A 27,526-nucleotide genomic window follows, 5' to 3' on the forward strand; every position below is an offset into this window, starting at 1 on the left:
CTAAATAATATTTTCTGTTTAGATGAAGTTTTTTGGTAAGAAGAATGGAAAAGAGAGGAAAGAAGAAAGAGAAAAGGAAGTAAAGAAGGGGGAAAAAGGGGGGAAAATAAATGAAAATTCAAAATAATGTAAAGGTAATTCTGCCTTCTAAGGGTTTAAGTGATAAAAATTAAAGATTAGGGAGTAAAGTAAAAAATGAATTATACTTTAAGAGAATTAATTGTAATTGATCCAAAAGAAAATCTTTTTTTTTCTTTTATTATTCTAAGTTCCCAAGACAACATTGAAAGAAAGTTGCATGTTTTCTCATCCCTTCCTTTCTCTTCTCGCCCAAACTTTCCTTTCGTTTGTTTTCTTTTTTATCCTGAACTCCCAATTCTTTTCTCTTCTCACCCAGGCTTTCTTTTGTTTTGTTTTCTTTTCTTTTCTTTTCTACCAACTCCCAATCTTGTTTGTCATGGAAGAGAACCCTTGTTCAGAAACCCATTCTTCAGCCCAACTCCGTGACGAATGGCTGGAGTATGTGCTACTATATGATTTCGAGCTATCAAATCTGACAATTTTCTGGGCCAATTGTGTGATGTTTCATTCTGGTTTTTGTCGAATCTGATGTAGAATTCAAGATTCGCTCAAGAAAAAACTGATCACAGATGATGATTTCTACTGGAAGCTACGCCTTCCCGCAAAGAAAGAAGAAGAAGAAGAGATACTGAGACATGTGGGTGGAGTTGATTTGAGCTTCGCAAAAGACGATCCTTCAACGGCATGTGGTACTCTTGTGGTGTTGGATCTCCTCAACAATCTTAATGTTGTCTATGAAGATTCGTCTCTTGTTAAGCTTGATGTTCCTTATGTTCCTGGCTTCCTTGCCTTCAGAGAGGTCCTGAATGTTAATAATATGATTATGCCCATCATTTTTTTTGTTGCTGAAGTTTAATTAGTGCATTAGCTTTGAGATTACACATTGCTCCAGTTGTCTGAGTTTCCTTTTTCTTATAGGTATAATTGTGGAAGGAGTGCAATTTGAGTTACTGTAATTTGTACATAATGTGGATTTCATTGTGGAAGGAGTGCAATTTGAGTTACTGTTGTAAAACTTATCTTGTATATAATGTGGATTTCATTAAAAAATATAAGGGATAAAAATCTTTAGAATAAAATTTTCAAAATTTTTCCTTCTTTACTAATTCCGCCTTATTTATTGAGTAAATCTTATACACACTGTTAATGTATACACTATCGCCGTTGGATTCATGACATATATACAAAATTAAATTTCAAATTCAAATTTTTTATAGCGGTCATTTATTCAATGCTATAGTGTATATATTGCAGTATAGAAAAGATTAATTCTTATTTATTAGATCATACTACTAATATTATGTAAATTTTAAGTATTTCTAATATATGAACTTGGTTTTTTTTTTTTTTGTTGGGGGTTTTTTTTTGGGGGGGGGGGGGGGAGAGAGGGGGCAATACAAAGCTATTACCCGTTGTAAAGCTGTTGGGGGTGCTCTCTTTTCATCTTTATTTGCATCTCTAATGGCTTTTTAATTTTTTTTTTATTGTTTCTCCTAAATTATGAGTTTATTCTTTTTTTTTTCTTTTTTTGATGAATTTTAGGCTCCTGTACTTCTAGAGCTTCTGGAGAAAATGAAGAAGTCTGCACATCCATTCTACCCCCAAGTAATGGTTATCTTCTCAAATTGTTTGGCTGTATTTTTTTTGTCTTGAATGTCAGTCAAAAAGGAAATGGAGATAGAATGTAAAGTCCATCTTAATCATTGAATCAGCATGTGCAGGATAGAACCCATTCTTGCTCCTTATTGTGACCATTCAACTTCTTCCAGTGCCGTAATTCCAAGAATGGGTACTAGTACCATAAATATAGCATAGTACCATAAGAAACATGAGAAGGTGTGATTCAGCGTGTGTTGTTTTGGCACTTAAGAATTCCAATAGAGTGCATGCTTATTTTGTGAAATAGATAATCATCAATTTACATAACCAGCCATGGAATCTTTCAACTTTTTCTTGTTATTCAAGATTGGCTATTCAACACTGTGTTTCTTAATAAATCTCTTATTCCAACAGTTATTGATGGTTGATGGCAATGGCATTCTTCATCCTCGAGGCAAGTCTTCCTTCTTTCCACTAATAAGTGGTATTAGAGTGAGTATTTGTCATGGATATCCTATCAAAGATTAGTGCCTAAATTATTTTGTTAAGTTGCTCATTCTAATAGACTTGGATCCTATACTTGTAATGTCATGTTTCACAATTTTCTTATGGGCTTGAAATTGACATAATTGTGCTTACGCTTGTTGAAATCATTAGGGATGGGCTCTTTATTGCTATGAGTTTAGTGAGTATTCATCATCCAACCTGCATTAGCATGACCGGTTTTTCTTCTACACAAGGAAAAAAAATATCTAGAAAAAAAGAGTTAATTTTTGGAAGCAATTACTTTCAAACTTTATCATGTCTCGAAGTTTCATCATACATTTCGATCAGTTTGACTTTCTACAAGTTAACTGCTTCCTGCACCCTCTGGTTTTGACAGCTGAAATATGAATTACTTTTTCCTTGCTGCAAATCTAGCAACTAATATACATCCTACTAAAAACTTTTAATGGTTGTCAATACTCAGTATGTCTACTCCACACCATAGTGCCATTAGAGATAGATCATGTACTTGGAATCTTTTTGAGCATTGGAAGATTAAGATAGTAAGAGCAAGGGAAAGAGGATTTAAGTTTCGTTTATGGGTGTGAAAGCATCACAAACTTTAAAATTAAGGTGAGTAGGTACAGAATTTGTATGCTACCAAGAACAGATTTGAGAAAGAAAAACTTTGACAGTGAAAGCACTTATATTCATCTTGAATAGCTGAAAATTGTTGTTCTTGTTATATTACTATTGACAAGAAGCTAAGAGAATGTTATATGACATGATTCATTACAACATGGTTTTACCTTATCGGTGAAGTATCCAAAGCTGCAAGAGAATGCTAAAGTAACATTTATCTCTTTTGGCATAAAAAGTTTCTTACTTAATAGTCTTGAGAGGGAAACCAGCGGCAAACGTTTGAGATTAGTAAACAAGCAAGTCAGTGAGAGTAATGTGCTGCAGTCTTTATGCTAGTATTGATGCTTAAGTCATTTATATTTGCGGTAGGTAGGCATGGCTTTGGAAACATTATCCTCTTTCAGACTCCTGCAGAGGTTCTCATAACTTTGGTTGAGATTTAGTAAACAAGCCAGTGAGAACAGTGTGCTGCAGTCTTGATGATAGTAATGATGCTTAAGCTGATTGGTATTTGCGGTAGGTAGGCATCCCTTTGGGAAGCATTGTCTTCTTTCAAAGTCCTCTGGAGGTTCTCATACCTTTGAAATATAATATTGACTTGTAGGTCATATAAAATGTTTTAAAGTCATATATTGAATTGCAGGTCATGAAGTATCCGTTGTCCGCTAGTGAAAAATGTTCAAAAAGTTGCGGGCGGTTTGCTTTTGGTGCTAACACACAAACTATTTTCATTGTTTTGCTGAGAATGTAATCTTGAGATATAGAGAATTTGTTGCAAGCAGTATTTGTTATAACCTTTTGGGGTGTTAGGAGGATGGACTCAGTAACCAACTAAATGCCCGGGAAGACAATGGTTTCTGAATGTTTAAATTACTTGATAAACTAATACTGAAGCTGTTCCGATGATGGTATAACATCTCAAGAAACAATTTTGGGATGACTAGCCATTTGGCATTCCCTGTTGTTTGTACATATTTGACAATATATTTGTGCTAAAGATTTGCATTCTAGAGACAAGGACAGTGAGCTTTTTGTTGGAAGGTTGCACTTGCACGTACTTGTAGTCATAAAGGAGATAGATATATTTTCTTTTTTTTTTATAGATATTTTCTTTTTAAAAAAAGAAAACCAGAAAATGAGTGCTTTTAGAAAGATAACAGCAGTTTTGGAGTATCAACATTAGTTGTTCTAGATAGGTCTGTCCATTCTCTACTAAATCCTTGTCTTTTGTAACACTTACTGCAAGAGGTATTTTTGTGTGTGACCAGTGCGTGCTGAGAAAAAAACAAGGTATTAGGGGATCAGTATGAGAACAAATGTCAGAGCCTATTCTTCTAAAAAATCCGGTAGATTTTTTTCTAACTAATGTTGAAAAGTACGACATACTTTGCTTGATAAAATGTTGTATTTACAATCGCTAAGCCAGTTTCAATAAAAGATTATTCTGACACTGTAGATTTTGAATAAGTTGAAGTTGCTGAAACCTGATACATGTCCTAAAAACATATTTGTGTTCGTGGAGTAATACACATGTCGTTCTGATTTGCCAGTGTTTGTGGGATTGTTTAGATAATCTGTAAGGGCCTTTAGTTCCAACACTTCCTTTGCCAGTACATGAATTCCCCCATATGCAAAACCATATGATGCTGTTTCTAGGTCTTACATTTAGTTATTGGTTGGTCTGATTTTCTGCTTACTAGTCTCAACAGGAAACAATACTCTGTTTATTCTCAAAATGTCGTTAATATTGGTTGCTCTCAGGAGAAAGCTCTAAACTGTGAAAGTTTTGTAGGCTTTGGATTGGCTTGTCATCTTGGAGTTCTGGCTAATCTTCCTACAGTTGGGATAGGAAAAAATGTTGGTTTTTATTTCATGCTCATATCTCCTTGTGTATTTTGGTTGAAGCCCTATTGTGACTTTTTCTCTCATTTGTTTTGCCCTTTTATTCTAATTTATTATCTGCTAGTCTCATGCTTTTGTTGTTCTTTGTAAAATGTGGTCAAACTTATGAAATTTCATCTATTTACAACAGGGTGTTAGTTCGCAGAACCATGTACAGTATTATTTGTGAATTTATACCATTTTTATGCTACATAACCATTGAAAATGTGCTATTCATGTAAGCTTGTTTGAGCCAAAAAAGCAAAAAACCATGATAATAGCGACAGGGCAGAGGGAGTAGAGGTGAGCATGGTTAGGTTATGTCAAATCTTGTAATTTCTCATTTCACCAAATCCTTTACTGCTTCTGGAATCCCTATTGTACACTATCAAAACCTCTTACCTTATCTCGACCAATTCTATGTTTTCGAGTAGGTGTGACATTAGTATCAACCTGTGATTTTTTTTCTTTCTTTAATCTGCAGCGATAACTTTATCACCATTCATCTTTTTTAATCTCTACTTTGATTTGCCAAGTAAAAATGCTTACCTCGTATCTTCTTGAAAACTATTGAATTTCAAATCCGGGAGTTTTATATTACTTTCAGTTTAAAACAGATAATAATGTTGTCTTTGAAATTGTCTGTGTTTTAAGATTAACCATTCACGCTCCTCTTTCATTGGTACTTCAAGGATGAAGAAAACCCAATTTGATGGACCTTTAGAAAGATAAAGGAATTTCATTGCTTTTCAATTGTGAAATGATGGTTGAGATTGGGATCATAAGTTGTTGGTTTTACCTTAAAGATACGAGGTAAAACCAGTAATAAAATGGCTTATTGATTGAATAAACTGGGAAAGTTATTTATCACGGAATCATCACACTTTCCAAGATCAGATTTTAGTATTAAAAAAAAGCAGGTAGCATACATGGTCAATTTGACCTTACCACATTTGAGTCTATTGTACATTCATTAAGGTAAGTCCCATACTATGTTGTCAAAAGCAATGACTTGCCCTACTTCCCATTGGTTGCATTATTTCTATTCTTGTGCAGTATTTCCCTGTGCTGGACAGGATATTAAATGCATTTTGTCCGTTTGCTTACTTCTATAAGAGTTATTATATATTACATTCTTGGATCAACTTGGAAGTCTAGATTCTTCCTTCTGGTGCAGGAGATGATTATAAACTTATTTTAATTGTTTGAAATTGCATAATCTTACTTGATGATTCCCTTTTCATATATGCGTAATGCTTCTAACATTATAAACTTTCTGGTATAAAACATGTCAGTTACATCATGTTGATGGTCTGACCCTTGCAAAAGTCAGACAACTCCTTGAAGTCAAAGAAAACTCATCTAGAGATGTCTTTACTCTAATCGGGGACTCTGGGAGAACTTTTGGAATGGTAAGAGATCTAATTGCTTATTTGTATGACGTATGTGATGCACTACTATATACACTACTCCTACTCTTTATTCTTATCCCTCGACTTCAAAGATACTAACAGTCTTAACACTGTTTGGTTTGTAGCTTGTAAAGTTCCTGAAAACAACAGTTTATTCCTTATCAACTAAATTTCAGCTAGCTTTGTTTAGATAGTCAGTTCAGAGAAACCAATCACTATGTTGTCTAATTTGTTTTCAGATGTAGGCAGTTTTAACATGTGAAAGGAATCAGATAAAATAATTCCTCCTATTTCTGAAAATTCAATGGAGGTTAGCGGGAATGGAGTTTTCTGGAAAATCATGGCGACCGGGCAAATTAGTGTACATTAACACTGCTTGTTTACAACAAAATAAAGAATTTTTTGTCATAAACCATGTTGGATGTATATGTCCTCAATAGAATTCCTTTGTCAAGTAAGTGGCAAAAGGACTGCTGAATGTTGTTATGGCTATCTGAAATTTAGTTTTCGGTACTTGTTCACACCTTAGTGATCTTTATAATATTTCCCTGACTTGATATGCTTACTGTTCATTGTTTGTAGACTTCCTAAGTCCTACCATGCTTTATTCTTGTTACAGCTTGTTCAAGACTCGGAATATTGTTTTTAAAAGTCCTGAAGTATGCTTCATGTAATAAAATGTACAATTGCTGCATTGATCTTTGTCATTCAAAGTAACAGTCTTGGCTAACTGGATTGCAGGCTTTGAGATCAACCCAAGGCTTATTGAAACCCATTTTTGTTTCAGTTGGTCACCGTGTATCGCTTGCTACTGCCATTAAAGTTGTAAAGATGACTTGCAGATTCCGCATCCCAGAACCCATCCGGCAGGTAAAAGTTATGTGGTAGTTCGTTTTTTGGCTTGGTGAATATGCATAGTGTAGATGTGACAGATTGCAAATTTATCTCTTGTGAATTCATTGAAGAAACATTTTGAGGTACTCACTTGGAGATGTTTTATGGATAATTTACCATTGAATTTTCAGCTATCTTTGCGACTGGCACCTAGCAAACTGCTGAAATTTGTTCTTTTTATATTTCACATACTTTCTCATGGTCAATCAAATTTGTATTTTGGAGAGTCTGAAATCTTTAACACTCATCGACATGCTATGAGGCTTTGTGGTTGGCCTATGTTAATAATCATTCCTGGTAATTTTGTTTGTTTTCCAGATGGAGATTGTTGAACTAATACCTTTAGTGTTCTTTCTTACTTCTTACCAAAAACTGTTGGATGCATTTAGCACTAGCGTGTATCCATTGGATTCACAAAGGTTTCTGTTTTTATTTGTTGAAGCCCTCTTTTATAATTCAAAGCCAAATCTGAAATAAGTTCTGCTAACCAAAGTAAAGAAACTGTTTATAGTTCCTTGAACCAGGGTTTTGTCAATATGATGCCTACTCCAAAGGCATATTTTATTCATCTCTAGTTAAAAAACCTGACAACAGGTCTTATTTGGTAGATTGTCAAGAAGGCCTTATAGTTTTAATGTATTACATTTGGTCGTAATTGTTTTAATTTATCAATCAACCATAAAGATTTACAAGTCTATCGCAGCATCGTCCATAAAATATATGTTATTCTCCGTGTGAAAGTCATATACTTTCTCTTTTCAAAAAGTAAATAGATACGGAGTAGAGGATGCCTTGGCCCAGTGGCTAAGGTTGAAGCCTCAAGACTTGGCTGTCCTGGGTTCCAATTCCCTTTTCCCCTTCCCACTTCTTAATTCTCACCCGTCTCCTATTAGAAAAAAAATTAAAAGCAAAAGGTAAATGGATACAGAGTGGCCAAACGAGGACTTATAATCAACATAAATAGTTTGGGTGAGACGTTTTCAGGTTGCACAATTTGACTCTGGAGTTTGGGCAACGTATCAGCACATTGTTTATTGGTTGACATTTCCAGGTCGCAGAATTTGACTTTGGACGAAAACAAGGATTGAGTTTTTGTTTGTGCTCGTATTCATGGGCTTAGTGCTGGTTTTCATTGAAGATGAACACGTTGATTTCATGTAGGACCAAAACGTATACATGTATAAAACTTTAGCCTGAAATGTTCTGCTTTAAAGTTTATGACCACTATGAAATTTGTATAGAATCTTAGGGACGGGCCCGCCATAGCACTCGCCTTATATTATACCTAGTCGATCTATTTTGCTAATTACCAGGTGGGAGTGCTTTATTTTATTTTTTTTATGTTCTACTGAGAAATCCGGCTATGCAAAAGATTCAGCAAGAAGATTATGCTCATAGCCTTCTTTTTGCTGGAGTGATTACCATTTATTGTATCATCAGGCTTCAAGCTAGTGGTAGGAAAGAGTTTTGTGCATATTGGATAAAATAAAGTGAGCTTCCTCTGGAGTTACTTAAGAGTAAAGCTGAGTCGTCTTTCATTTGGTCAACTAAAGAAATTTTCTGTTAAATTATTCTTTTGCCACTGTTGGACTTTTCTAACCCGTTTTTTGCCACAATTGCAGGCTGATATCAGATCAAAACAAAAACTCAGTAGTCTGTTCTAAAGAGCAATGGCTTTTAAACACTGGTATTTTTTCTTCTACATTTCTCTTTTCAATACATTAATTAGCATGGGCGAATGGCCCAACTTTTGGAACGTACTACAGCCCCGGTGGCAAAGAGCCGATTGTGGGGTGCCAAACCTTCACGATGATGTGAGCTATTGGGGAAGATCAGCCTGATATCCCTAGTATAACTTTTAACCATTGAGTGATGTCTTTCCAACAAATCACTAAGGCCGACATTCATCCTTGGAACTTGCTAGAAGTTTGATCATCTAGGGTCTTTGATATTCCTTGTAATTTTAGTTTTCTTTTATTTTTTGAATGTTTCTCTGACAACTAGTAGGTGTCAACAATATGTAGTGATGAAGAAATCTCATTAATTTCGGAGTGCTGGTACTTCGAATTTTTGTTGTATCTTTGTAGCTCAAATGTTTGTCACGTCTTGTCAGTTTCGTAAAAATTTATATTTTCTAGCGTCAAATCTGTTAACAATTTTATTGTTTCACAAGTCAAAAACAAAATTCAGTAATTTTGTCTCACCAAATTACTCAGAGGTAAAGATAATTCCCAATGAGACTTTTCTCTAGCTGTAATTTAAACAATATATCCCCCTTTTCTTTTGACCAATGCTGAATTATGTGCATGATTAGACAGGTACATATATATGCTCAACAAAACAAGAGAGTTTGCATAAAATACCTAGGACAAAAGGTTAATGAATTAAATATTTGCTTTACAATTAAGGTGGCTCACTCCGCCACAAGGATTAAATAATTTGGAAACTCTAGAAATATATAAATAAATGTTAAAACGAAGTGTAACCTTTGTTTGTGTTTAGTCCAGAAAAATCTTTCATATATATATTATTAAATTATTGGATTTTTTTTAATCTTTTCCAATTGTCATCAAGCACGTTGCGGTAATTTCATCTCACATGTGCGACTAGCAAAATTTAGAATTTTCACAAACAGAGAATGGAATTTCAAACTTTTTATTCTCCTTTATTTCGTGATATCAAATGCTCGATTAAGCACGTTAAAACCATAAGGTTAGTTAATTTTAGTAAAAAAAATATATTTGGAATATAGATCGTTAATAGATTCAAAGTTTTTTTCTCTGTCATATGAAAACTGAATGCCAAAATGAAGAACATTAGAGTCATCTTTTGCTATGCTTTTGCATATAATTTAGTGGTCGTTCATTGCTCTGTCAACTTATTACTTGATTCAAACATTTTAATCAAATTCGCTGTCTGTACAAACCACCTTGATGATGCATTTGTTTAGTCAAAAGCAATTGCGGATTTGTTAAACTTTCAAATATGTTTTTTATTGGGCATTGCTAAATAACCACCTATTCTGTTGTCTCAATCCTTGCGGAATCTTGGATGCTTTATACTTCCAATATAGATTAGCACATACTTTTAAAAAAAAATTAGCCTTCATACATCCAAATTATCTGATATGCCATGATGGAGGATTTTTTTGGTTTCTTTATCTTTGATTTTGGTGTTTCTTTTTCATTTCTTTTTTCGTAACTTGAACCAGTCTTTTTCCACATTTTCTTTTATTGCACAGTATTTGTTGTTTGGGCCCATTATCAATGTTTTAAAATCCGGACCATCAATTGAACCGGTGATGTGAAAGGGTCGAAACTCAACCGGTCTGACCGATTCACCCCGATTCAATGAATTTAAAAAAAATAATTTATATAAATATATATATGCACAAAATAAGACATGCAATGGACTAATTTTAAACTTTATATGATGAAAAGTTTACTATTTTTGAATAACTTGGATTTTCAAAAATAAAATTTTTAAATTATAAGTTGAAACAAATAAATTTCATCTCAATTTCAATTATATCTACCAAAAAAATCTTAAATTGAACCCAAAAATATCACAATATTTTGAAATTATACAAAATTCACGTCTATGAGAATTTAAACATTGTGAACTTAAATTTTAATTTACGTTTTTGAGATTTAGAGATTGCAATTTAAAAAAGTAAGTTTGGAGTTTGAAGGAAGTCAAGAGAATCGAAAATAGAAATGCAAATTTGATAAGAAACAAAAAATGAGATAAAAGTGAGTAGTTATGAATTTAATTATTTGGGTTAAAGAAAAATAATTCTTTTTTAACTTTTTTCAATTTAATGGATAAAAACAAAATTAAAAGATGGAAGAAAACATCAATAAATTCAAACTAAAGAGGTTTGATTAAAAAAGAAGTGACAAAAGAAAAGAGGAGAGAGAGAGAGTTAAAAATTAAAAAGAAAGAGTCATGAGAGGATGAGATTTTGTAAAAAAAAAAATGGATTGTTTTATATAAATAAGTTATCAAAAAAAGCTAATAAGATGTGATGGTGCAATGGTTACTATATTGGTCTTCTATTACAAAAGTCTTGAATTCGAATCTTGATAGCTGCATTTTGTAAAACTTTAAAAAAAAAAAAAAAAGAGGGGAAACTTGAAAACCGGAAACCACCGGTTCAATCTGGTTCAGCTGTTTTTCACGAGTTGACCGATTTTGATCGATTTTCTGACAAAGTCAACTCTAATATAGAACCGGACCGGTGCCATGGGCGGTTCGTGGTTCAACCGGTCGAATCGGCCGGTCCGATCCAATTTTCAAAACACTGCCCATTATAAGTATGAATCTAGAACCCCTTCTTTTTTGTATATTCTTGTCATGACTAGGAAAATATTCTATCCATTGAAATTCAACTTTTCAACTGAAAAAAGGCATATTTAAATTATTATATTTCCTTATCTTTCCCTGTCTTTCTCCACCGCCCCCGCCCTCGCCCCCAACCACCCAAAAAAAAAAAAGAAAAGAAATCTTGTCTCATTAGGAGAAGAAAATTACAAATCCAAAAAGTGTCTACCGTCGAGGTATTTTGATCCTTTCAATAATACTAGAAAATTGTTGACATGAAATTATGCATAAACGAATTGATCCTCAAACATTGTGATTCACTTCATGTAGACATCTAAATAGCACGTTCCTGCAAACTCCTGTGAAACTTTGAGCATGGGACATTTGAACTACTAATTTTAATGACCCAGAAGAAGAACAATTTTATTCTCTATCTTCCTATATATTTTTGGTAAAATCAAGATAAAAATTGGATATTGTACATAGCACATCATAGTAAACAATGGTTCTAATTTCAAAATCTCTCAAAAGATGGAAAAAATTATTTTCATATGGATCTGCTACCACCTCAATGACTCAATGGAGTATTAATTTATTATGACCTGAAATTAATAATCCGCCTATGATACGTAAATCAATGTTCAACAATATTTTTCACCTTCCATTTGAAATAAAATCATACTTTACTAAGTAGTATTTGGCACTTGTACAGCATGTATTTGTGATTAAAACTTAGAAAATTATAGTATTTATTTGCAATTGAAAACTGAGAAATTTATAATGCTTTTTCACTTGCATTGGGAAAGTACTAAGAAATATTTACAATATCGAAGTGCTTCTTGTCTTTTATTTTGGCTTAGGGATCCTTTTTCTTGTGGTTGAAAAGCTCAGATTTATTCTTTCTATTGGATGAAAATGCAGATGTCATGAAATAGATTTAATTAAATAAAGCTAAAAGCGTGGAAGCAAGGATCACGCCTTAATCAAGAAGAGAAGACGTGCACTCAGCAAAAGGCATGGAAGTTAACAAACGAGGCAAGAGAAGGCGCGAAACCATAATCACGCCTTTATTGGGAAAATGCTCAAGAAACGTGAACTCAGTGAGCAAGTGGACCTGCAACAGATTCTGTTAGCCAAGTCACGAGGGCAAGCTGGATCAAGAGAGCAGAGGGAAATTAGTTACTAGCTAGCTATATATAGGCATGATCAGAAAGGGGAAAAGTAGCAATTTTGTTAGTCATTGTTAGGGATCATTCCCTGAACATTATTCTTTTCTGATTTCCTTCATTCTTGTTCATCCCCTTTCCTTTTCCCGCCAATTCTGTAATCTTCTTATTCCAATCAATATAAGTACCATTAAGTTGAATTCTTATTAGTTCATTATTGATATTACTTGTTATTATTATTAAGTTCTGAGCAAGTTATCATATCCAATCCAATTGTGAGCAACTCCATTGTCTAGTTTATGTTCAATACCATCACAGTGGTATTAGAGCAGCTACGATCCGTCTGGGTTTGCCTGCTTCAGAGTGCAACTACGAGCCAGAGGGATGACTAAAACTCAGGAGGAGGCACTGAGGAGAGATCTGACTGAGCTGGGGAGTGTAGTAAGAACTTTTGCCAATAGAAATGATGGGGTAGAACAGGCTGTGAGGACAATGGAGCATAGGCAGGAGAGCATAGAAAAAGCTATAAAAAATTTAGATAAAAAATATGAGGGAATGATGAATATGATGGCACAGATTATGTCCAAACTAAATGATAGAGGGAAGGAAGTTGGGGGAAGTAGCTCTGGAACTGACCAGATAGTAGAGGGAGTTAGGGAAAAAAATGAAAGAACTGAGGGAAGAGGGGGAACCAAACTGCCTAGGATGGACTTCCCTTTGTTTGATGGAACCAATCCTAGGGAATGGGTCAGGAGAGCTAATAAGTATTTTCAAATCCATGGAGTGGAAGAACAGATGAAGCTTGATATTGCTCAGCTCTATCTTAAGGATAGAGCAGTTATCTGGCTTCATGGAATGTACTCTGAAAGAGGGCCAGTTCCATGGAGTGAGCTGGCTCTGGTAGTTTGTGAAAGATTTGGAGAAGGAGATCCACAAGAGGCCATCGAGGAGTTCAACAAACTGGTACAATTTGGCAGTGTAGCTGACTACCTGGAAAAGTTTGAAATGCAGAAATCACCAGTAATGATCTCACTCCCTAGACAACCTGATTCCTATTACAGATCTTGTTTCCTTAGTGGCCTGAAGGATGAAATTGTCAATATGGTCAGAATGACCAAACCCCTTACTTTAGCAGATGCTATTGAGACTGCTAAGTTGCAGGAAAAAAATTTAGAAGCTATTAGGAAGGCACAAGGGAGGAATATACAGAAACATCCTATTTCACCACAGTTGCAAACCACTACCCACCCAATAGGATGAAATGGCCTAATAACCAAAAAACAGAACTCCATACCAACAAAACCACCAAATTAGGGGGACCATCAGTGTCGCGCCCCACTTTTTGAATGGTGTGAAAGTAGTGTATAGGATAAGTATGTGAACGTGTGTGAAAGTGAAAATAAAAGGCCGTGGGATTGTGAAATGCGACGGTTTGGCCACACAAAGGGTTTTAGATAGAAAAGGAGTCGCCATTTGGTATAGAGTTAGGGTGTACCAAATCACCCAAAAAGTGATTTTTTGGAAAAGAAAAGTGAACAAACCCTTTAAAGAATTTTTAGGTCTACGTAACCAAAGAAAAGGGATCGGGGGTCACATTTGATAAGAGAGAAGGCAAAGGCAAAGCCTAAGGCACTCCCTCACCCAAGCCAAAGCTAGTTGCGTGATTTAGCCCCACTTTTTCTAATTCTTCTACCCAAAATATGCGTTGCATGTTGGATGTAACTAATGGATATGAAAAAGATGCAATCCTAAATCTAAAATGTCTCTTATGAGGCTTTTTGGTCCCAACCACATGAATTGTGATGGCCAGTAAGGAAAGCCCTCATAGAGGTCATGAATAACGTAAATGAAGACTCAAGTATGAGTGTAAGTGTGTAAATGTAAGAAAAATGCATGTGTGCAAATGTAAGAAAAGTGCATGTTTGCCAATTGAGAAAATAAAGGTGTTTGTGTGCAAGTGGATGAAAATATAGTATAATGGTAGTAAATGCATATAAGTGCAACTGGGTGCAATTTGTGAGGTAGAAAATAAATAAGTGATAGGGAAATAAGAGAAATGTGTGAACATGGCATGTGGAGTGAGAAAAATATAAGTAGTGAGAAAATGTGGATAAAAAAGTGAGGAGATGACATGATAGAAATGAAAGTGTATGAACCTAGAGGAATGCATCAAGTCGGGTACGAGAATGATTCCTAACTTCACGACTTTAATTTTTCCTTTGATTAGAAGGAAGGACTAGCGTGCTAAGGCTATTTTGTAGCCACACTCGCTCGTTTCCCTTATCGAAAGGGGACTCTCAAGCAAATGTACCCTATGAGGATGCAAAAACCTAAAATGAAGGGGAAGGGATTGGAGGAGCATGCAAAATGCTAGAAAACTAAGAAAAATGCATGGAATGTAGTGAGACATACAAAAAATGCACTAGCGAGAGGGACGGGCTATTGGGTCTAGCATTGGACTAGTCCTTTTCTAAAACTCTCTCACAAGCATTGGACTTGCGAGAGCTCGAGGGGAAAGACCGTGACCAGCGTTGGACTAGCCACGGTGACGCATTCATCCATCACATTCGTCTATGACTATAGAAAGCAAGTAGACATGCCAATCACCTACAAACACGTAGCACATAACACTTAGCATGCTAGACTAAATGCAAGAGTCTAAGAAAGCAAATTAACACGTAGCAACAAAACAAGCAACCAAGCTAATGAACCTATTACATTGGCTAACTAAAACAAATGAGGAAAGGGAAAAAATGAATAAAAATGCCATCCAAGCCCTATCTATTACAAGCCAAGAGGTGTACACATACCCCATAAAAGAATAACTTAATAAAAGCAAAAGTAAATGAAATAATGAAAGGAATTAATGAAAGGCAAGGAAAGCAAAGTAGACATGCAATTCTCACTTAGCACGTTGGATCACATAGGGGAGAGACAAAAAGATAAAAGAAGCTATACCTCCCCGTTTGTGATGTTAGTAAAGTGAACAAGACTTAACTTGGGCTAGAGTCACCAAAGAAAGAGATAACTTGAGCTAAAACCATCAAAGCAAGGGATTAATGCAATCAATTTAACGGTAAAATGTAAATAAGACAAATTGAATCCACCAAATCATCGAATCCTTCCTCAATTGCAACTTAAAAATAATCAAATAACGCATAATTACAAAGAAGGAAAATTACCGACCAATCCCAAAAATAATCATTGACCAAATCTTTTCAAGTCCAATTAAACTGTTTGGGAACTTCAAGGGTCCAAGAGCGAAGAAAAGGTTGAGTAATGGTTCAAATTGCAATATTTTGGGACTCAATTGCAATAAATTGGAACACAATAGGGCCTTAATAGCATGAGGAGGAACATGTGGGCAAAAGTGCAAATTCTTAGAAGATTTTTCCATGCATAATTCATGCAAAAGCTATGGAGGAAGCTTCTGCTATCAAATGAATGCCTGGGACTTCAGACTAAGTAGCAAAACCTATAACTTTCATAACCAACAATCGAAAACATAGCAGAAAACTATGCAAGTTCTTATGAAACTTTCATGCAAACTCGAAGAAAAAATTCTGCAACAGCAAGTTTCGGCAATTGATGAAGCTTTTTTAGCAACAAAACTAGCTGCAACTTTCATTTTTCCATTGTCATGCTAAACGCAAGTGATGCAAGCTAAACAGAGACAACATTCTTTCACCCAAAATAACCAAACATGCATTGTATCATTTAGACCCAGTCCTATACTCTGCATTCCCAATGATTTTCCAACCCAAATCACGCACAAAGGAAACCCAAAGAAACAGCCATGCACTCTTTCGCAGATCCATTAGCCAGCCCAGATTTCAGTAACCTTTTGTTAGTCGCCTAGATGTGAAGTGAGAAGCAACCCATGCGAAATCTACCGATTCCACAACCACAACCTAATGCCGCAACTTCAAACTATCCTTATTAACATTATTTAGCACAAAATATCTATCCCAGGAGATCCAACGAAACAACTAGAAATGAATAATGCAGCAAAGATAGAAAGAAAGCAACTTGCGGCAATTTTCCAGCCATGGCTCTCTTCCCTTGCTGTGTTCATCGGATGTATCCTCCATCCAAACACAGCCCAACATCCCAATCCATCATCAAACCGCAATCTTAATTAAGAAAAAAAAACGAAGTTCAACATCCGAACATACAAACAACAAGAGAAAGAGGATCGGCCAATAACGAAGCGTTAGCACAAACAAGCCCGAATCTTTTTCCATTTCCTGAAATTTTTATGCATCAGATTCGGATGACATGCGTTTTCTTAGCTGGGTTTTGTCAAGATTCAAGTTCAAAGCATACAAAATCTAAACAACCCAACCCATGAAATCAATATATACTGATGTAAAGAGCAGCGAACGAATCCACTATAAACCAAACATTCAACAAGCAGCCCACAAAAAAATGCAGTAGCAATGATTTCCAATATTCTGATCCAAATGTCACACTTATTTGACTAGAAAGGGCTGAGAACATCACCTTACTCACGGACAACGCGTGAGATAACCCAGGAAAATAACTCAAATGGAGCGGCCGGATTGCTGAAGTTGCGTCAGTGGCTTTGAGTTCGCAGTGAGGACAGTGGTGATGAAATTTCAACTTCCTTTTCTTCTTGTTGTTTTCCCTTCGGCCAGATAAGAGCCTTATTTCAAGTCCTCCTCCTCCTGTTTTCTCTCTTTCGCCGCCTGCTCTAAACCTCTCCAGCTCTCTTTTTCTCCAAACCCTCCTCTCTGTTTTCTTTCTAGCTCTCCCGCCGTCAACCTCTCTCGTTGATTTCTTTTTTTATCCCTCATCAGATTTCTTTCTTTGCTTTTATATAGGAACCCCAAAACTGAACCCTATCCCCGATGGTCTGGATGAAGCCAGATGGTGTTCTCTTTTCCTTGACCTAGTCCGCAGCCCCCCTCTTCTTTCCCTTTGTTTTCGGTTCCTCTCCAAGCTGTCCTGACTCTCTCAGCTCTTTTCGGTTTCTCTCTAATGCCTAGTCGCCCCTCACCTTCAGCTCTCGACTCACCCTAAAACCTCTCCTTTCTCAGCTCATGTTCTAATTTTTTGCTCCCTCAAAACCCTCGCCGCTCATCTTGGTTTCTTGCTCGTGCCGTTGTTTCGCCCTCTTGTGTTTTTCTCCGGTTTTCTGTTTCTTTTTCCTGCCCGAAACCTTAATCTTTCTAGCCGTCCCTCCTTCTTTCATCAGTTGTTCCCCAAAAACCCTTGCTCTCAGCCGTCACCTCCTAGCCGTCATAAGACCTCTGCTGCCCCCCCTTTTGGTTGTGTTTCCATCTATTTAAAGGCCCCAAAACCTACGATGAAAGGTTTAGATGGCCCTGCTAAAAAATGAGTTTATGTGATTCGTTGCTGCCCCTTTGATCTTGTCCTTGAGTGATGAACTGGGTTGGTACTAGGAATGTTTGGAGAGAAAAAATTGGAAGAAAAGCCAGCTGCAATGTTGAGCTTTGTTGCTTCCTTTCATATGAAATCCGGAGGATGATGACTACTGCACATCCAAACATGCGCACGGGTTCTTTTCTTTTTCTGTAATTGATTTTTTTCTTTTCTTTGCAAAAACTCAATTAATTAATAAAAATGGAAACAAAACAAACAAAAATAGCAATTTAAATAAAAATCAAATAAAACTAGAAATAAAACAAAATGCTAACATTTTTTGTGTTTGATTGATGATTTTCCTCCTTTTTCTTTTTCTTTTTTTTCAGTGGATTAATTAATAAAAGCAAAAACAATTTTCTTAACAAAAATTAGAGTGAGATAAACTAAACAAGAAATAATAATAATAATAAAATAAATAAATAACAAAAATTACCTAGAATAAATAAAAGGAAAGGCTAAAATTTTGGTGTCTATAGTTTGCCCCTCTTTGTCTGAGTTTTGAAAAAACTTGAGACAAAGAAGTAGACACCAAATACTTATCTGTATTATTTGGCCGCAAAATGATTCCAACGAACAGGAATTTAAAAAGAAACGGGACTGATCCGAACAGGAAATTTAAAAAAAATGGAATGCACACTAGTGGGACTGACCCATGGTTATTGACAGTGCTAGTGAAATGCCTTGACAATCGGTCAGTGGGATCAAACCCGAGCCTGCCGTGACAAAATTTGATTGATTTTTGATTTTTGATTTTTTTTTTGAGAAACTTTCCAAAGATAATTTCCCCCAGTATGATGAATTGGTCAGTGGGATTAAACCCGAGTCTGCCTCAGTTGCACAGAATCCAAGCCCAATCGGGATGTTGGCGGCATAAAGTCCAGGCCCAACGGGATCTTTGAGATGTTGGCGGCACGAAATCCAGGCCCAACGTGATCTTTGTGATGTTGGCGGCACGAAATCCAGGCCCAACGTGATGTTGTGGTGTTTGGGATGTTGGCGGCACGAAATCCAGGCCCAACGTGATTTTTGGAATGTTGGCGGCACAACGTCCAGGCCCAACGTGATCTTTGTGATGTTGGCGGCACGAAATCCAGGCCCAATGTGATGTTGTGATGTTTGGGATGTTGGCGGCACAAAATCCAGGCCCAACGGGATCTTTGGGATGTTGTGATGTTTGGGATGTTGGCGGCACAAAGTCCAGGCCCAACGTGACCTTTGGGATGTTAGCGGCACAAAATTCAAGCCCAACGTGATGTTGGAATGTTGGCGGCACAAAGTCCAGGCCCAACGTGATATTTGGAATGTTTGGGATGTTGGCGGCACAAAGTCCAGGTCCAACGTGATGTTGGAATGTTGGCGGCACAAAGTCCAGACCCAACGTGATCTTTGGAATGTTTGGCGGCACGAAATCCAGGCCCAACTTGATCTTTGGAATGTTGGCGGCACGAAATCCAGACCCAACTTGATATTTGGAATGTTTGGGATGTTGGCGGCACAAAGTCCAAGCCCAACGTGATGTTGGAATGTTGGCGGCAAAAAGTCCAAGCCCAACGTGATCTTTGAAATGTTGGCGGCACGAAATCCAGGCCCAACGGGATATTTGAAATGTTGGCGGCACGAAATCTAGGCCCAACGTGATATTTGGAATGTTGGCGGCACAAAGTCCAGGTCCAACGTGATCTTTGGGATCAGTAGGATAAGATCCAATCTCGCCATTCAATTGGTCAAGAAATTAAGCGTGATTGTCAAGAGGGGGAGATAGAAGGGTGCGCATTTGAAGTTGAAATTCGCCAACAAGAATTTAAAATCTGATATGGAAAATGATTTTTTTATGTTTCCCGTTTTTTCCTTTTCGTTTGGGAGAAACTTTTCAAGAAATAATAATTTTTTTTTTTAACCTCAGTCTCCACCACTTATTGTGCAACCGATCATTTGATTTGCATTATGGCAGAGTTGCTCCTCCTTAAAACTTTGATTCACTTCTTCTTTGGTCCGAATCCCTCAGTCATATAAGAATTCTTGGGCGACATTCCTCAGTTCAAAAAGTTGCCCCAGTTTCGTCCTTTGAAACGCGTATGAACCTGCAAAAGAAAGAACAAATAATGCCACCACCATTCGATCAATTCCTCCTTCAAGAAATGTGTAAACATGAGTACTTTGATGTTTTCCCCTTGATGCTTCGAAAACTCAACTATGCTCTGTAATCTAATCAAATTCCATTGACTTCCAATGCTAATAAGGCCCTTGGTATCCAGGAATTTTCAATAAATCAGGGGGATTGGCATCTGATGAACCTAAAGAGATAAATAAGACTATGAAACTGATGAAAGAATATTCTATTTACACAACAGATGATGAAAATTTCTGTAACATGAAAACAATCATTTATTTTTTATTGAAAGAAAATTAATTTTAAAGAAATGAATCTATAAATTTGACAATTTACGCTTGAAAAATCAAAGTTTTCTGACTTCAAACAAAATGCCACGCTTGACCCTTTAGATATCATCCGCCCTGAGTTCAATGTCGGCAATAGAAAAACCACAATGCGAGAAAGAATCCCAAATGAACCGAATCACTAGTTTTCTAATTCCAACCTCATTTTTTCTCATGAAACTCTACCTTAGCACCCTTTTAGGTTTTCACTAAGGCTATTCCCACTTTTTTTGTGTTTTTGTTTTTGTTTTTGTTTTTTTTTTCTTCATTCTTTTTGCTTTTCTTTTCTTTCTTTTCTTTTCTTCTTCTCTTTTCCCTTTTCTTTTCAAAGGTGCCCTTTTCGGATTTTCACCTGATGGACAAATCTTGCCAATAGCTTTTATCAACTCAAAAATGTGTTTTAAGAAATAATGGCATCAGTGCGACAACCCCTTCCCTTACAAACTGAGTGAAGGCGTATTGACATCATTTGCCATGTGACTTAGAAAATTTTCCTAAAAGAGGTGATGCCAAGAATGGAAGCCAGGACTTTTTGGGTTTTGTAATGGGGTCGGGTGAGGTGCTAGGAAAGGTTAAGGTTTGAAGGCAGACTTCAAAAAGTGGTTTAAATGATCTGAGATGGCATTTCCATGTTAACCCTATTTTAGGGTTAAATCAAAATTTGCCCCAGTTTATTCTCAACTGAGGTTCTCTTTTCTTTCATTTTCTCCATTTTTCATTCATCTTTCAACTTTTTGAAAATTTGCCCCAGTTTATTTTTAATTGAGGCTTTCTTTTGTTCATTTCCTTTTCTTTCGACTTTCCTTAAAAAATTGAATTTACTCCAGTGTGGGGTTTTCTCTCTTTTTCTTTTCTTTCAAAACTAAATTTGCCCCAGTGTGGGGTTTGCGATTCTCAGAGGTTGCCAAACAAAATGATTTATTCTGAAGGCTCAAAAGGGATAACTAGGGATATAATGTCTTAATGGGAAAAGAAGAGAGCCTGACTTTCATTCCATTCTTCGCATTAACTCTAAAAGAAAACTTTCATTTATCAGATGAAAATTTCTTACACATCTCCGAATTGATTGATTGAGGGAACAAGTGCTCTACCAGGCGATACCTTTTTGATGATAAGAGCACCTTACCAATTCGCGGCAAACTCTCCTTTTGGCTTCATTTTGTACTGACGAAAACCACCTTAATGCTTTGCCTTCTCGTCTGAATGATCCTGATTTGACCCTTTAAGCGTAATCACGGACCAATCCTTTCGATCATATTGACCATGATGGACAGTGTTTAACTGCTTCTTATTCCTAATCTCGATCCCGATTCGGCTTGAACTTCTTTTATTCCATTCGGGCTTCTTTGAAACATTTTCGGATGCCTCTTCCCCACTCCTCTCATTTTTTAAATTCAAATTCACAATCGTGAGATCGTTGCCATCAAATTTCAGCACAGTGATATCCAAAGGGTCAGACGGTTTTATTCTGGGCCATCTGAAAAGAATGTGTAAGTCACAATATATAAAAACTGTACATTTTATTGACTTTCTAGACAAAAAACAAACTTAATATTCATGAAACGTGTCTTTAGCAGTCACTTGATTGAAAACTATTTACAAAAAACATAGTTAAACAAAAGACACATGTATGAACGATTTTCATTGGTTTTAACCAAAACAACTCTCCAAATTTATCGAAACTCCCTTCAAGGGAGAGGAATCTCACTAATTCAGCCCCTTCCAGGATTCTCAAATTTCTTTATTGGGGGTGGATGCCTCAAAGGCGTCCTTGTGTTCGGGAAAGGGATTTGTACTTATGTTCTGTCCCTGTTCACCCTTTTTCCTTAGCACTATTTCTCCGAATTCGATCATATCTTGGATTTCATGTTTCAATGCCCGAAAATCATTGGTGGAATGCCCGGGAGCTCCAGAATGATAAGCGTAGACTGCTTGAGGGTCATAGTCAGAAGGAAAGCGCTTAGAATAGATCTTAGGAGGTATAACACCAATTTTCCCGACAGCTTTCAATTGCTCATATAATTGGTCAACAGGCCGACCTAGATTGGTGAAGGTTCGGTGTGACGTTGAATTTTGGGTGTCACTGGTTTGTTGGTAGTAGTAATTTGGGCTAGGGGGTGGAATAGGTCTTGGGTTAAAAGGAGGGCGAGGTCTAGTTTGGAGATTTGGTTGAGGATTTTGAAAGGGTGGTGTGAGTACATTTGGATAATTTGGTCGAGATCGAGAATGGTTAATGGTAGTATGGTGGATAGGACGGGAGTTTGGGTAGTATGGATAGGGTGATGAATAAGCAAGGCGGTTTGAAAATCTAGGTCTGGCCGAGGGGCCCTGATCCCCAACAAAAGCAGTTTCCTCTTCTTTTCCCTTAGATTGGGATTTTTTCCCACTGTCATTCTGGCCTTGCAGAGCCTCTAGTTGCATCTTCAATGTTGACACATTAACAATTTTTCCGGCCTCCACAAACTCATCAAATTCTTCCAATTTATTGACAATTTCGACAAAAGAACACCCGGTCATTCGAAAAATTTCCTCAAAGTAAGGCGGGTCATGAGCTTTGATGAACGTGCGAACAATCTCGTTTTCAATCATAGGAGGCTCCACCTTGGCGGCCAGTTTCCTCCATCTCTTCGCGTACGTCTTGTGGTCCTCAGATGGTTTTCTTTTAGTCCCCTCAAGTGTGGCCCTCGTTGGAGCAAGCTCGCAATTGTATTCGTACTGCCTCATAAAAGCAGTTGACAAATCCATCCAAGATCTCATATCCTCAGGCTTCAAATTGGAATACCAATCCAACGCGTCGCCTTCTAGGCTCTCGGGAAATAAACGTACAGGTAAATTCTCATCATCTATCGGCTTTCCAAGTTTGTTTACGAACATCCGAAGGTGTGTTTTGGGATTGCCAGTTCCATCGTACTTGCTAAATTTTGGCGCTTTGAAACCCATTGGCAATTGCATATCCGGAAATAGGCACAGATCGTTGTAGTCTAGACCTCCTTGTTTGCTCAGACCTTGGTTTTTCCTTATGAACTCCTCAAACCAATCCAATCTTTTTAGCAAATTCTTATCAACCGGTGCGGATGATTCCCCAGCTTCAGCCTTCCCTTGGGCGGCGGTATCTAAGGTGAATGGCTCAGCGGTGGAGTAATAATGTGGTTCTTGAGGTTCAAATGGCATTCTCATAGTGATTGGCGGATAATTCTGGGGGAATTGGGCATCAGAAGGGTTAATTTGGATGTGAGGTACATAAGTAGGTTGTGGGCCATGAGTGGGATAAGTAAAGGCTTCCTCCGGTGGGTTTATGACTTGTGAAGTAACAGAGGCTTGAGTATAAGGTAAGAGTATTGGTTCAGATTGGCCGGGGGGTAAGGGTTCGTGTTGTTGCTCACCGCTAGCACCCCCAGTGACCAATTGGTCGATCACGCGCCGTTGGGCCATCATTTCAATGCTTAGTTCATTAAATCGGTTTAGAACTTCCCTCAGTTGAGCTCCCAGATTTGCCAAGTTAGTCGCTGATGTTGTTGCAGGCCTATCAGATGATTCGGGACGGGTACTCATGTTTACACTATCTCTTGAAGCTCGGCTATGTGATCGGGTAATAATGGGGCTTTTTCATGTAGCAATATTTGTAATTACTACCTGAGAACGTAGGAAAACCCCTATTAGATGCCCTTCTTGATTGACTGTTGTCAAAAAAGAAAAAGAAAAAGAAAAAGACAGGAGTTAGTAATAATTAAAGTAATTCGGATGCATGTCCTATTGGGGGACCCTTTTAGTGCCAAGGGTAGGTCTAGCATGAGAATGCAATCCTCTAAGGTAGGCACTATACCATACATTGATGAATCCGATCAACTGATTGAGTGAAAAAAATGATTTGAAAAATTTGGTCAATCGGAGTGAAGAGACATTTGCCTTAAAAAAAAAATGAGGACAAAGCCCGAATGGATTGCTTGCTTTGGTCGACGCATAATGTGCCAAAAGGGGTAAAATGGTCAAATTCATTGAATGAAATTTGAAAATTTATTGAAAATTGAATGAATAACCCTAAAAATGAATTAAACTAATCAAATGAATGAAATCAATTGATTAAGCGAAATGATGATTTATTCAAAATCGACCGAATTGCCCTAAAAATAGGTAAACTGGTTAAATGTATCGGATGATTTATTCAAAATTGACAAGATCACCCTAAAAAGGGTAAAGTGGTCAAATGCATTGAATGAAATTTGATTATTTGTTCAAAAATCGACCAGATCACCCTAAAAAGGGTAAATTGGTCAAATGAATTGAATGAAATTAATAATTTATTCAAAAATCGACCAAATCGCCCAAAAAGGGTAAATTAGTCAAATGAATTGAATAAAATTTATGTTTTATTTAAAAAAAATGGGTTGAATTGTCCACCCATTGGTAATTTTCAAAAATTCATTGTGATGCATTAGTCTATGAGCCTCTTAAAAATCAAAATTTGGCCTCAATACATTTATCGTCTCAAGAATGAGGAATCATTTGTGGATTTCTTTAAGTCAATGTCCTTTAAGCAAGGGATTTTTACCAACTATGTTAAAAATGGCCAAAAGATGATTGTTAGATGCTCATATTCCAATGCGCAAAAATTGCTTTGCCGTCTTCGAAAAGATCGGGTCCTACCTTATCTTGTGCACTACCCCTTCAGATAATACAAAAATATGAACGTGCACGTCTCATTGGATTATATATCCGAGACACAGGGCGATTTAATCCTAGCACGGGATCCCCTAAATGGCATTCCCTTCTAGGGTTTATGCATGATGCCATTTATTAAAGCGGTGTAAATATGTAACAAATATGGCCTAAAGGACATAAATAATGCATCGGGGGAAAAGGGTCTAAAAATGAAATGTACTTATTGAAAATTAAGTGTAATGACTAAAATTTAGACATGTGAGTTATCTAGTGGGTAAGTCACTAAAAGAGTGCCAAAGAGGCCTCTTATTGCTAAGGCACATGAATGCAAGCAAAAAAAACAACGAAATGGTTAGTGCAATTGATAGTACACGTAACATATTGGGAGCAATTAAGAAAAGAAATACAATAAAAAGCAAGTAAAAGGGGTGGAACCCCTTCCCTCGTGCCTAATGTGCTTAAAAAAAAGTGAGACTGACTCTAACCTAGGAAAATTCTAATATGGATGCATGAGGTTGGGGCTCACTAATGCAACTAGACTCGATAAGGTTTAAAAAGGTCCCCAAGCCTTCAGACCTAAGGGAATGGGTCATCAATCCCAAGACCCTCGGTCGGTGGCTCGAGCGATTCCCTAGGTACTGCTATGGGCGCAGAGCACACCATCCACATACCTAGAGAAACCATTCCTAGTCCTACAAGGCGGTGTGGGAAAGAGCCCACGAAAATAAAATAAAATGGGATAACAGTAAATAAACGTGCACGTATGAAGTGTTCCCTATTTTGAGGGAAAGGGTTGAGACCCAACGCGAGACTCTAAAGGTGACACACACCCCCCCCCCCCAAATGCAATGCAAAGCGCGAGATAAAACAAGTAAAACATACATCCAAGCAATCAATCATACATACGTGAGTGAGGGAGTAGTTCGATATGCGCGCGAGGCAAAAGGTCCTAAAATGCAAAATGCAACCCTAATATCCAAATGCTACGCAGAACAAGGGTAGAAAACGGAAAAGAATGGCTAAATCAAATGCTTGGACCCACTTAGGAGTTCCCCAGTGGAGTCGCCAAGCTGTCGCGCCCCACTTTTTGAATGGTGTGAAAGTAGTGTGTAGGATAAGTATGTGAACGTGTGTGAAAGTGAAAATAAAAGGCCGTGGGATTGTGAAATGCGACGGTTTGGCCACACAAAGGGTTTTAGATAGAAAAGGAGTCTCCACTTGGTATAGAGTTAGGGTGTACCAAGTCACCCAAAAAGTGATTTTTTGGAAAAGAAAAGTGAACAAACCCTTTAAAGAATTTTTAGGTCTACGTAACCAAAGAAAAGGGATCGGGGGTCACATTTGATAAGGGAGAAGGCAAAGGCAAAGCCTAAGGCACTCCCTTACCCTAGCCAAAGCTAGTTGCGTGATTTAACCCCACTTTTCCTAATTTTTCTACCCAAAATATGCGTTGCATGTTGGATGTAACTAATGGATATGAAAAAAATGCAATCCTAAATCTAAAATGTCTCTTATGAGGCTTTTTGGTCCCAACCACATGAATTGTGATGGCCAGTAAGGAAAGCCTTCATAGAGGTCATGAATAATGCAAATGAAGACTCAAGTATGAGTGTAAGTGTGTAAATGTAAGAAAAGTGCATGTGTGCAAATGTAAGAAAAGTGCATGTGTGCCAATTGAGAAAATAAAGGTGTTTGTGTGCAAGTGGATGAAAATATAGTATAATGGTAGTAAATGCATATAAGTGCAACTGGGTGCAATTTGTAAGGTAGAAAATAAATAAGTGATAGGGAAAGAAGAGAAATGTGTGAACATGGCATGTGGAGTGAGAAAAATATAAGTAGTGAGAAAATGTGGATAAAAAAGTGAGGAGATGACATGATAGAAATGAAAGTGTATGAACCTAGAGGAATGCATCAAGTCGGGTACGGGAATGACTCCTAACTTCACGACTTTAATTTTCCCTTTGATTAGAAGGAAGGACTAGTGTGCTAAAGCTATTTTGTAGTCACACTCGCTCGTTTCCCTTATCGAAAGGGGACTCTCAACCAAATGTACCCTATGAGGATGCAAAAACCTAAAATGAAGGGGAAGGGATTGGAGGAGCATGCAAAATGCTAGAAAACTAAGAAAAATGCATGGAATGTAGTGAGACATACAAAAAATGCACTAGCGAGAGGGATGGGCTATTGGGTCTAGCATTGGACTAGCTCTTTTCTAAAACTCTCTCACAAGCATTGGACTTGCGAGAGCTCGAGGGGAAAGACCGTGACCAGCGTTGGACTAGCCACGGTGACGCATTCATCCATCACATTCGTCTATGACTATAGAAAGCAAGTAGACATGCCAATTACCTACAAACACGTAGCACATAACACTTAGCATGCTAGACTAAATGCAAGAGTCTAAGAAAGCAAATTAACACGTAGCAACAAAACAAGCAACCAAGCTAATGAACCTATTACATTGGCTAACTAAAACAAATGAGGAAAGGGAAAAAATGAATAAAAATGCTATCCAAACTCTATCTATTACAAGCC

The 27,526-nt window shown here is 37.0% G+C and overlaps 1 protein-coding gene across 3 annotated transcripts; it reads left to right on the forward strand.

Annotated features, from left to right (window-relative positions):
- Positions 1 to 281: 281 nt before the first annotated feature.
- LOC113706891 (uncharacterized) lies at positions 282 to 9,073 on the forward strand. Of its 3 annotated transcripts, none has more exons than XM_027228940.2 (8): positions 282 to 519; positions 616 to 880; positions 1,624 to 1,686; positions 2,095 to 2,134; positions 4,601 to 4,665; positions 5,985 to 6,101; positions 6,889 to 6,971; positions 8,618 to 9,073. In XM_027228940.2, the coding sequence occupies exons 1-7, from the start codon at positions 299 to 301 to the stop codon at positions 6,928 to 6,930; spliced, it is 813 nt and encodes a 270-aa protein (XP_027084741.2). In that variant the 5' UTR covers positions 282 to 298; the 3' UTR covers positions 6,931 to 6,971; positions 8,618 to 9,073. The 3 variants fall into 3 exon arrangements, with proteins under 3 accessions (XP_027084741.2, XP_027084739.2, XP_027084740.2); XM_027228938.2 differs by having other exon boundaries at positions 283 to 519; positions 6,843 to 6,971; XM_027228939.2 differs by lacking the exon at positions 4,601 to 4,665 and having other exon boundaries at positions 283 to 519; positions 2,095 to 2,172; positions 6,843 to 6,971.
- Positions 9,074 to 27,526: the final 18,453 nt, after the last annotated feature.

This window comes from Coffea arabica, chromosome 8c (assembly GCF_036785885.1).
Source record: "Coffea arabica cultivar ET-39 chromosome 8c, Coffea Arabica ET-39 HiFi, whole genome shotgun sequence".
In the NCBI taxonomy this organism is placed as follows: domain Eukaryota; kingdom Viridiplantae; phylum Streptophyta; class Magnoliopsida; order Gentianales; family Rubiaceae; genus Coffea; species Coffea arabica.